General features: G+C 41.6%; 2 protein-coding genes across 3 annotated transcripts in view; one reads left to right on the top strand and one right to left on the bottom strand.

Moving 5' to 3' along the window:
• The window catches only part of OCA2 (OCA2 melanosomal transmembrane protein), a 481635-nt gene that overhangs the window by 35942 nt on the left and 433377 nt on the right, over positions 1–12316 (bottom strand). The window lies entirely within an intron of this gene.
• LOC116858345 (charged multivesicular body protein 4b-like) lies at positions 94–980 on the top strand. Its single transcript, XM_032843103.1, has one exon. It carries the CDS (start codon positions 115–117, stop codon positions 685–687), a length of 573 nt encoding a protein of 190 aa, XP_032698994.1. The 5' UTR covers positions 94–114; the 3' UTR covers positions 688–980.

Here is a 12316-nt window from a genome sequence, read left to right as displayed (position 1 = left end):
AAACAAGCTGGTACATAGAGACAATGCAATATTATTCAGTGTTAAAAAGAAATGAGCTATCAAGTCATGAAAAGACATGGAAGAACCTTAAGAACCTTGCGGGACACGGAGGAGATGCTAAGTAAGAATCAGGAATTTCTGGAAACTAAGATCGAGCAGGAGCTGACCGCCGCCAAAAAACACGGCACCAAAAACAAGCGCGCGGCCCTCCAGGCACTGAAGCTCAAGAAGAGGTATGAAAAGCAGCTGGCGCAAATCGATGGCACTCCATCCACCATCGAGTTTCAGCGGGAGGCCCTGGAGAATGCCAATACCAACACCGAGGTGCTCAAGAACATGGGCTATGCTGCTAAGGCCATGAAGGCTGCCCACGACAACATGGACATCGATAAAGTTGATGAGTTAATGCAGGAAATTGCTGACCAGCAAGAACTTGCAGAGGAGATTTCAACAGCTATTTCAAAACCTGTAGGATTTGGAGAAGAGTTTGATGAGGATGAGCTCATGGCAGAATTAGAAGAACTAGAACAGGAGGAACTAGACAAGAATTTGCTGGAAATCAGTGGACCTGAAACAGTCCCTCTACCAAATGTTCCCTCTATAACCTTACCATCAAAGCCCACCAAGAAGAAGGAAGAGGAAGAGGATGACATGAAGGAACTGGAGAATTGGGCTGGATCCATTTAACTGGTCCGGTGCAGGCTGGGCCCAGACAGACTCTGGTGGCGCGTGCAGCGGGCAGGCGTGTGCGTGTGCGGGGCAGGCAGGACATAGTGTAGGCAGGTTCCATCGCTCCTGAGTCTCCCTCCAAAGCAGTAGGGCCGCGTCCCTGCTCACTCTCTGCATAGCATGGTCTGCACCCAGCGGGTCGGGGAAGGGGGAGGGGGGCGGGTGGGTAGGGTGGGAGGTGCCTGCTGTTTATAATGTTGAATTTCTGTAAAATAAACTGTATTTGCAAATCCAAAAAAAAAAAAAAAAAAGAACCTTATTGCAAGTGAAAGAAGCCAAACTAAAAAGTCTACAGGCTGTGTGATTCCAGCTATAATAAATACATTCTAGAAAAGGAAAAACCATGATAGCAGTAAAAACGTCATTGGTTGCCAGGGTTTGGGGTGGGGTGATGACAGAGGATTTTTTAGGGCAGTGAAAATACTTTGTATGATACTATAATGACAGATGCAAGACATATAAATTTGTCTAAACTCATACAATGTAAAATACCATGAGTGACTCTTGAGGTAGACTATGGACTTTGGTGATAATGATGTGTCAGTGCAGGTTCATCAATTACAACAAATACACCACTTTGGTGGAAGGTTTTGAAAATGGGGGAGGCTGTGCTTGAGTGGAGACAGGGGAAATCTCTATACATTCCTCTCACTTTTGCTGTGAACCTAAAACCACTATAAAAATAAATTAAATATTTAAAATAATTTTTAAACCTCTAAGCTAAAAAAAGTCAAACAAACAAAAACCCAAAACAAACTGAAACACTACACAGACAGAAATCAGTTGAGTTCTTACCAGTAGGTAAGAGGTAGGTAGGAAAAGGAATTGAACATAAAGGGATACCCAGGAACCTTGGGGAGAAATATTCTGTCTCAGTTGAGATGGTGGTTACACGACTATATATATTTGTCTAAACCCATTGAACTAAACATCTAAAAAGGGCCAAGTTTATTGCATGAAATTATACCTCAATTATTCTCATTTTTTAAAAACTGAATTGAGGGTCACCTGGGTGGCTCAGTGGGTTAAAGCCTCTGTCTTTGGCTCAGGTCATGATCCCAGGGTCCTGGGATTGAGCCCCACATCGGGCTCTCTGTTCAGCAGGGAGCCTGCTTCCCCCTCTCTCTCTGCCTGCATCTCTGTCTGCTTGTGATCTCTGTCTGTCAAATAAATAAATAAAATCTTAAAAAAAAAAAGAAACTGAATTGAGATACAGAGTCTTTGTCACTAGACCCTCAAATTGCATGTAACCTATTCCCAGGCATGTTCAATAGAAAATTTATGTTCACATGAAAACATGTACATGAGTGCTCAGAATAGCTCTATTCATATTTATCTAAAATTGAAAAAGTAAAAATGACTTTCAACTGGTAAATAAACCGCTGATCACTCATCAATGGAATAATCCACAGAAATATAAAGAAACAAACTCCTGATATATGCAACAGCATAGATGAATCTCAAATGCATTTTGGTAAATGAAAGAAGCAGACCCAAAAGACTTTAACAAGGTACAGAGATTTCCCAACTACCTCTTGCTCCCACTTATGTGTAGCCATCCCCATTATTCCACTTTTATGACATCTTGGTAAAGGCAAAACTATAGGATGGCAATTAAATCAGTGGTTGTCAGCAGTCACGGGTGAGGGAAGGGGTTATCTATAAAGGATCAGCATAAAGGAATTTTTTTTCCTAGGTAATAGAATTGATTTGTTTCTTGATCATGGTGCTAGATATGAAACAACAGATTCCTAAAAATTCATGGAACTCTACACCATAAGACTGAATTTTACTACATGTATATTGAAATATAAATTAAAAATTTAAATCTCTATGTAAAATGTGTGGAAAATGGATTCCTTATAATTTGCATCAATTTCTTGGAATATGTATTTTGCTAGGGTCTCTGAATGCTATACCTTTAATACTCGTTTTCCCTTGTGTATGTTTTCTTCTTGTAAATTTCAATATTAAGAGCAAATTTCCCTAAGAAATATGCAAAATTTACATTCTAAAGTAAATATTCTCCCATCCTTGGCAGAGCTCATTCAGGGTCTGGAGGATGTGCTATTAGAGGTGGGTGGAAGTAAGGGTTCTTTAATTGGCAGAACTTTGCAACCCCAACCTCTAAAGGTACGGCTCCAAGAAGGTGAATGTTGGGGGCTTCTGCTTTATCCATGTGTGCCCAGCCTGAGGGACAGACCGGGAGCATATCATCCCAGGTACATAAAAGGCAGAATGTTCGCCAAGTTTGAACTACAGTATCTGAAATTGTCACTACATTCTACAGCTATAGTTAAAAGACATTTTCACTATTCAATATTTGGGTTAGCTAAATAGCCGGAAGATATTACAAACTAGTTAATTTCTGATTTTTTCACTTGAATTTGTGACTCCTGAGATAGCCTTCTTTTTAGAAATGACTTCATTTTTGGTTTGTTTTTTTTTTTTTCTTTTCCCAATGGTCATTTTCTTTTTCTTTATTCAAATTCAATTAGCCAATATATAGTACATCATTATTTTCAGAAATAAGTTCATTTTTTTTTTAATTTTTTAGAAATAAATTCACTTTGGGGTGCCTGAGTGGCTCAGATGGTTCAGGACCTGCCTTCAGCTCAGGTCATAATCTCTGGGTCCTGGAATCAAGCCCCACAGTCAGGCTTCTGGCTAAGTGGGGAGTCTACTTCTCCCTCTCCCTCTGCCTGTCTCTTGTTTGTGTTTTCTCTCTCATCTCAAATGAATAAATAAAATCTTTAAAAAAATGTTTATTTTAAAAGCCTTCAAAGACAATGCCATAAATTTACTTTTGTATTCTGCTTTCAGAGTGGTTCTACTCCATCCTGCACAACACTTTGTGGGAAACAACATGGCCACCATGTTGCAGAGGAGGAAACAGCATGTGGTGACTGCTAAAGCTGACAACTGGGCCCAGAGGCCTTGATATCAGAGCTCTTTTCATCTTCAAGGTGCCTTCAGTGCAATTATCTTCACATCTTAGAGAAAACTGCCCCACTTTAAAGTTTTGCACTTCTCTATATAGGATATGGGTCATCAACATGGAGACTGTCTAGAACAGTTTTCTTTATCCAGGAATAAACTCTCCAAGTATTGATGTCATAATAACAATACTGAAAAAAAAAAAAAAAAAAGAGAAACCTAACAACATTTTCTGATGCTTGCTACATCTGCAAACTGAAGTTTGTGAATAAATTTGAATGCAAAGAAAAGATGTCCACATTGAAGTAAAGATGTGAAAATCCGAGAGTAGGTAAATCCAACAGGGATGAGACAGATGATCAATCAGGAGATATCCTCAACAAAGGGACTTTGAACAGGAAATGAGGAATACCACAAGTTTGTTTGGGAGAACACAGAAAAGAGAAAGTTAAGAATTCCTTTACATCCCCTTCCCCTGCCCCCAAAAGGAGCAAATATCTGCATATGTCCCACAAGTATAGGGAGCAAACTTTCTAATCTGAAAGTTTCTCGAGACCCCTATGCTCCATTTCCCTGTTGCTGCACTATGATCCCAGTTGAGAGGGAGAGTGGGTGACTAACAGAGGCCCAGGGTTGTACTCTGTCAGCTTCCTATTGCCTTATTAGCTGAGGGTGAAGGTATTCATGTTTAGTTCATGCATTTACTCATCATGTTCTGAGTGTTCATTAAAGAGGCACAGAGCTGGATGTTGGTAAACAACCACGATAAACAGCCACAACTTCCAAGGGCTTGAAGTATAGGAGAGTCTCATAGGAAATTTAAGAGGGGAATATTGTTTCTCTCAGTCAGCTAATGCTTATCATGCACAAAAATGGACAAAGCATTATGGCATTACAAAGAAAAACAGAAAAAGCCTCACAGCTGGTCTCCTTGCCCAAGCTACCTTTCCCTTTCCTACTTTATCTTTTACGTGATGGTGGATATTTAATTGGGTTTTATGGGCAAAATCATCCACTGGTTAATACATGGAATTTCTCACCTGCATGAGGTTGCAGAGTCCTTCCTGGCAGCCTGCCCACCACCCAGCCTCATCGTATGTCTTCACTATAACAGAGGAAGGGATAGTTATAGTGAAGACATACGATGAGGCTGGGTGGTGGGCAGGCTGCCAGGAAGGACTCTGCAACCTCATTATCTGCGCAATCTGCACTTTCCCCTAAATGTGCACCCACCACAGCTGAGTTAGGAGCTTTGGTTTTCCACAACTCTTCACATTTCCACTGTATACTGGGCTGTAATCACACTGGAGTCTACCTGTCTTTCTTCATCAGAGTTTAATCTCCTGTGCACCAAGGAAAGAAACTAATTTATTTCTGAGTCCCCCATGGCTGATAAAACTTGGCTTTGTTCCCCTAAATTGGGAGGAAGAGTAGAGTCTGCATTGAGGACTAGAGGCTGGAGAGAAGATCAGAGAAGAAGAGATGTGCCCTGTGCTAGCCCATGAGATCCCAGGTGAGTACAGCACAGCTTTCAGAGGAAGGGCGTGCAGGGCATCAGGCAGTCCTGGTATCTGCAGGTCTGACAGCTCCCCAGGTTGTTTACAAACTCTTATAATCCTTATAATCACTGACAATGCTGCTTTATTTCTTGTCCAACCAGCTTTGAGTGAAGCAAAACCATGATGGAACTAATGGGCTGACTAATATAGACACAGATCAATGGGGCTCTGATACTCAAGGCTGGCATCTCATAATGTGGAACAATTCTTCCATTTGGACCAAAAATTTATCACGATGTGTAGCTCAGCCAGGTTTGGAAAGTATAAAGCTGATAGCAGATTAGTTATGTGACATCTTAGGAGTGTTCAGTAAACTACTGCTAAAATTGGACTATGAAAATGTTATCTATACTCTTCAGGGATGTTTACAGTGCCCATCAAGTAAAAACAATGAGCTAGCCCAGCAAAACACAATGTGAAAACAGCTTTCACCATTTAAAAAAATAATAATAATTGTAGATGAATCTTAGCTGGAGATTTTCTCCTGCCAAGATGGTCAGGATTTGGTTTTTTAAAAGCAAAATACTGATTCTTCCTTCAGTTGCTGTTTTATTACTGAAATAACTTTCATGAGATTTTTATTTAGCTATGAAGCTTTGTTAGTTCTTGCTTTACTTCTTCCATGCATAGAATCATAGAATTTGAGAGCAGGAAATCATGTCAAACACTGTGTCATCCAGTCCTTCCTACTCATTCACTCATTTATTCATTCACTCAAAGAACTTTCACTCTAACCTGTCAGTCCTCCACACAGTGGGAAAGAGGAACTACATAAAAAGACGGAAAGCCAGGCACACAGTCAGGTTGACAGATTTGGTGTGGAGGCAGGCCTCTGTGCCTCCCCATGTTCCCATCTCACTCCTCAGCATCATTCCCTCGGATCTTCCTGGGCCTATGATTCTGACACCAACAGAGTTCCTCCAGAGTGTACTCAATGGTTTCACTACACAGATTCCCCTTCAACTCAGCTGTAATTGTTCCACCTCCATGAAAGGAAGTCCCTGGAACACTCTGAAACAGATAAGAGTTTCACTGGAGCAGCAGCCTGACGTCAAATGTGGTAAGGACAGGGATGACAGACTCTCTAAGTTCCCACGTCATGCTATAGGATGCATGGGCCTGCCTGAGAGGCAACACTGTGTAGCAGTCTTCTGGCTCATTCTAAGGGAGCCCTGTCCTTTGTGTATGCTTTCTTATGGACCGTGGTGGTGTTGTTGAGAGTGTCTGGGAGAGGCTTTCGTGGGCTGCATGAGTGGATATACCTATCCATAGGCTCTGAAACCCTCTGCAGCACTCAGGAAAGAGGACACTGCTACATTTCATCACTGCCACACACTTGGTAGTTGGCCCTTCTGACACCCCCATGCCACACATGGGGGCTGTAGAATACACTGACTGCAGAGAGAGGGACCTGGCAAGGGATGAGGCCCTGTCACTGAGGTATGATTTTACCCTCTTTCCATGCACTGCTCTAAAGCTGCTTCTCTTAGGGCTGTCTGGTGAGTGCCTTGAGGGAGGTAGCAGGGAGCAAAATAAGCATGAGCTCCTCCATTCTGTTTCTGCCTCTTGTTTGATCTGGTGCAGATTATCTGATTATCTGACCTTTGATCCTCAGTGTTTCAGCTCAAATAATGACACATTTCTTGCATAGTGCCTACTATGTGCTAGATGTGTCTTTATGAGTTCATATCATTATCTATCCTGTTCAGCCAATGTTATTATTGAAAATAGTATCAAACAAAAGCCTAGTCAGGGCCAAGCCCATGGCAGAGCTATGCCTCAGACCTCAATGGATTATATGATTACATTATATCCATTCAGAAAAGGCAACAGAAAGCCTTGGCTTAAACTCCCAGAAAGACATATGACATTGCACAATATACATCTGTTATCCTTCTAAATACTATCCATCTAAATACTAAGTGATAGTTATCAACCAGTGTGTGTTTACTGCTTATCATGGAACCAGGTTTTCCAGAACAGCTGGCAAAGCCATGGGTGAGAGAGCCAGGAAAGCACCCTCAGTCTGGGCCTCTTGCACACCTTCCATGCCAATTTTCTTTCACTGGTTTTGTGAAGCTGCTGAGATCCTGGATACTCAGAAGTGGCCATGAAGGCTGGAGGTTTGTCAGATACAAGTATATCTGGTGGACCCTGGGGGCTTCATTAGGAACCAAATAAAGGAAAAGTGCTCTGGGGGGTCAGCACTCTGCTAGTTTCCTAGAAATTCCTTCCCAGGGAAGGAAGATCTTTGCTTAGTAGATCAAACCTTCAAAAAGCCTGCATCCAACAGGAGGAGCAAAAGCTATGTGTGATAAAATCTCAAAGAACTCATGTACCCCTGGAGCTAGCAGTCTGCACTGGGATCCCTCTGAAAACCAGAAAGAAGTCAGGCAGTTGGTCACCTTTTAGAGGTATGGCCAGCTGCCATCCTGAGTCCCATAGTGGACCACAGACACCGTGTGGGGGCAGAGGCCACTTCTGTGGTGACAGCCTGCCTCAGGCCAGGTCCTGGGCAATCCCCAAACCAGAGGGCCCCAGCCAAGTGCTAAGGATGCTGTGGGGAGGTCCACACCAACTGACTCTCTCTGGGGTACATCCATTCTCCCCTACTCCCCATTTACTACCTTAAATTCCTACAGAAGCATACGCTTCTGTTATCTTCAGTCTTATGACTTATGAGCTATGATTTATTTCCTATTGGATAATATGATCTCCAAACTAGATTCTTCTTATGGAAAACCATCCACTTTGGAGCACGGCTGGTTTAGAAACCATGTGTAGTGGTGTCATCCTGACAATTAGATCCCCCCAGAAAACACTCTGCCATCTTAGATCTGATGCTAATACACACTAATTAACAGGAGAGCTCCTTCTTTCTTTTAGTATTAATTAAAGTGGAAGTAAACGGACAATACCTCCCATTCCTGCATGTGAATATCAGCAAGTGCTGGCAACACCTCCTCCATAGGGAAGCTCACACAGAATTGCCTAAAGGCCAACTCCTCATTACACAGAATCCATAGAAAGTATTGCAGTTACACCCCACCCAGCCCCACGTACACATTTGGTGTTGAGAAGGAATCACATGAGGCTCTTGGTTGAGTGGTCATACTCAGAGCAGCCATTCTTCATGCTCTAAGTGCATTGACAGGACCTACCCTTTTGTAGGTTAAAAAAACAATTTAGAATTCCACACATTTCCCTCATCTCTTGCTGATTCAAGAATGGGGCTACTGCTGTCATATTTAAATACCAGAAACACAGACAAAATGTGGACAGCTGTTTGAAGTATTGACTTAGTAGCTTCAACCACCTTGTTCTAGAGATGGTGGGGTCCATACCAATTTCAACGCACATGAAGGTCTCTCAAGGTCAGCTTCCCTTCGACCCTCACTGCTTGAGGCTGAATCTCCTGCCCTGCCACTCATTTCCAAGCTGTTTTCTGTGAGATCTCCTCCACTGTCCCTGGAGGAATACAGCATGGTATGACTGCAACATCCAAGGAGGTACACCAGGAATCACAAGGCCACCACCATTTCTAGACCTTTAGCTTAGTTGCATTTTAACATACAGATTGAGGGTTAAGTCTAAAAGAAACAGAGAATTAAAAAGAATTTTACAGGGATGCCTGAGTGGCTCAGTTGGTTAAGCGGCTGCCTTCGGCTCAGGTCATGATCCCAGCGTCCTGGGATTGAGTCCCACATCGGGCTCCTTGCTCAGCAGGAAGCCTGCTTCTCCCTCTGCCTCTGCCTGCCACTCTGTCTGCCTGTGCTCACTCTCTCTGACCTAAATAAATAAATAAATAAATAAATAAAATTTTATAGCAAGTAGATGGATGGAAGGGATCTATTATATCTAAATGAAGAGATCCAGGTTACCATTGTAACATGTAAAAAATGAGATGACACGTACCAGTGCCTGATCCAGAGCCTGGAGCAAAGCAGGCACTCAACAAATGGTAGATGTTTTCAATATTAGAAATTAGATAGTTAGATAGTACTGCACTCTAAAGTGATAAAGTATGATTTTTAGTGCATAAGGATTTATACACCAAGATTTTCAAGGGAGAGAATATTCTCCTTATACACTAAGAGTGCTGGTAAAAATAAGTGGTGTTAATACTCCCACCATGACTAATTACAAGCACAAATGTGATGCCACCAAACATGGAGCTGGGAGTGATCACTGCAGCGCACTTATGTAATATTTCTACCGTACAGATCAAACAAATGGAAATAACCTCAAGGACATAGATAAGAGCAAAATGTAGTAAACTCATTAGAAAGAGATGTATTTTGAATATTACTTTTGTTTTAGTATACTTAATTACAAGTTAACATAACTTAATTTTTAATAACAACTATGTTTAATAACTGGGTGACAAAAATTCTGAAAATTTAGCGATCAGCTCTCACAAGCCAGGTCTTGCACACACTTTAGTACCAGGGTATCAAAGTTTCTGTGATCCTCCAAGAAATTCCATGAGCACAAGTTCAGCAGATTTGGGTAGTTCTGTCCTCTGGTGTGTTTGCACCCTTGAGACATGTAAGTTTCTGATGAGAAACCTCTGCCCTACCATGTGGAAGACACACAACTCATTCACCCAAGAGGCCCTCATGCCTCGGATTGGAGGAAACTCTGGGGGACTAAATTTGAATGTTCTAGCAACAGTAAATTCTGGAGCTGGAAATTTAGAGGTGAATTTTTATACATGGTTCTTCATTCTGTTTAGGCAACACCTTCAAATGAGTTGGAGGTATATCAATAAATAGCAGGAGTATAGCCATGAACACCCTTGACATTAATATGCCTGCTGGTCTAAACCTAAAGAACCATGACTTAAGAAATTTCCAGTAAATAAATGTGTGCAAATGCTGAAAAGTGCATCCATCACCAGTATCACCCTGAATGTTACATAAAAGGAAGTGTGCTATAGAGCCAGGAACTTAAAAGGAAAATATACGCAGGCACACATTTAAATATATATCCTCACTTCCAAGCGATGGTGTAAGAAATGTATTTATAAATAATATGGTCTTAAGACTTTATTCTTGTTGAAATGCCTACATCATTCTTAAATGCCAATTTTACCTTGAAGTTCCACATGGAAGGGCATATTTTGGATGATCAATGAAAACATAAATGCATTATTTGTCCTCAGCACAAATACCTACCTCATTAGTTTTATCTTTTCAATTGCTAGTTCTTTTCAGATTATATAGCCTGAAAATAACTTTTTCAGGCAGTTCATTTATTGTATTGAGAAAGAGAACAGAGCAGACCATTTCTATGGCACTGGGAAGAAGATGGGAAATATTGCACAGGGGGTTGATTTCCAGCTTGTTAATCATTAATGTGCTTCCTTTCATTTTATTCTGGGGGTGACTGCACTTTAACCTAATGCAAGACAATACCACCATCCATCAAATTACTGGTGCCTAAGAAAAACTTCGTTCTGGGTTAAATGAGTTTAAATTAAGCACATTTCCATTACCTCAGACTGCTGTGCTCCACTTAGCACAGAGCCCTTATCTGGCATGGTGTTTTATGTAATTTACAGAGAACATTGGCATTGTTCAGAGTGGACTGGCCTATAACAATAACTGTTTTGGACAAATTCTTGTGTCTTTATTTTTGGCTGAATATTCAAGCCATTTAAAGTCATCCATCTAACCAAAGGTTTTAGAGGGGAAGGGACTGGAGGGATGGGTTAGCCCGGTGATGGGTATTGAGGAGGGCATGTATTGCATGGAACACTGGGTGTTCCATGCAAACAATGAATCATGGAACACTACATCAAAAACTAATGATGTACTGTATGGTGACTAACATAACTTAATAATAAAAAAAAATGTCATCCATCTAACATTAGAGCTCTCCTTTCTCAATAAATGACACTGTTATTGACCCAGTTTCTCAAGCCACAAACTCAGAAGTCTCCTTAAATGTTCTCTTCTTTCCCTTTCCTTGTCCACACCACTAACTCATCACAAGCTAGTTGGCTCCCTATCTCTCACCATCGCGGTCTTCCAGCTAATGCTCTACCTGGACTAGTCTCATCTCTTCAACAACTGTCTCTCTGCTTTCCTGTGGCCTTCAAGGAGATCTTTTAAAAATTAGAACCAGGTCAAGTGTTTTGGATCTGAGAGAAGGGTGGTCACTGGAAGCAGAGCCCTGCCTGGAAGGACTACCTCACAGTTGAACTGTCCACAAGGCTCCAACACTGCATTCTCTAATTGCTGCTCTGTGCAGCAGCTCTCCATATATACCGCTGCTTGTATTAGAAGAGGAACTTCAAAAATGACAGGGCTATAGCCTTTGGGAGTGTTTCATTTGTAAGATTTGTAACATTGTATAATGTACTTCAATTCATTTAAATTTTCCTATTCAAGAAAAAAAAAATCAGTATATGCCCTAAAGTAACATTTCTTTGTGCTTTCTCCAGTATCTTAATTGAGTTCTTTAGTCTTTACTGCTTGAACACTAACCGTAAGCTGATTATGCACTAGCAGAGTGGATAAAGATGCTCTGAGCCATCAATGATCCCACAGGACCACGAGTGCTGCTGATGCACACATCTGCTTTCTGGGTTGAGGAATAGGCAACATTTGCTGTCATATTTACTGGAATACCACCAAGTTCTGAACATCCATGCTAATTACTTTCCACTAAAACATGTCTTCCAAAATATCTATGGGAAGAGGCTCAGTGTGGCAGAAAGAACTTGGACTTGGGGCAGAGAAAGCTGTGAAGACTCCAGCCCTGCCAGTTGCCTCTGAAATGTTTGAACAAGTTCCCATCCACTGGTCCACTGTGAGCACCAGCCCCCTCATCTAACAATGAGTCATTGTGATGCCTGGGGACTTATGGAAACAGCATCTGCTGGGCACTTACTATAATGCCAGGTGAGGCAGGACCTCCAAGCATCAATTTCCCCCCCACATTTGTAATAGAGCTAAAAGTAGAGTCATGTGAGAAGCATCATTTGTCATCATCAGGAGCATATCCCTCCTCAACTATTGCAGCATTCCCTAGCCCCACTTTGGAAGCAATAACTAGTAGTACCAAATTATATAAAAAATTCCTCA

This window comes from Lontra canadensis, unplaced genomic scaffold (genome assembly GCF_010015895.1).
Source record: "Lontra canadensis isolate GAN:19392208 unplaced genomic scaffold, GSC_riverotter_1.0 scaffold135, whole genome shotgun sequence".
NCBI lineage: Eukaryota > Metazoa > Chordata > Mammalia > Carnivora > Mustelidae > Lontra > Lontra canadensis.
The sequence above is the reverse complement of the archived record's forward strand: the minus strand, read 5'-3'. Positions and strand labels throughout refer to the sequence as shown.

Coding starts and splice junctions, on each gene's coding strand:
- LOC116858345 (XM_032843103.1), top strand. CDS start 115: ATGCTAAGTAAGAATCAGGAATTTCTGGAAACTAAGATCGAGCAGGAG.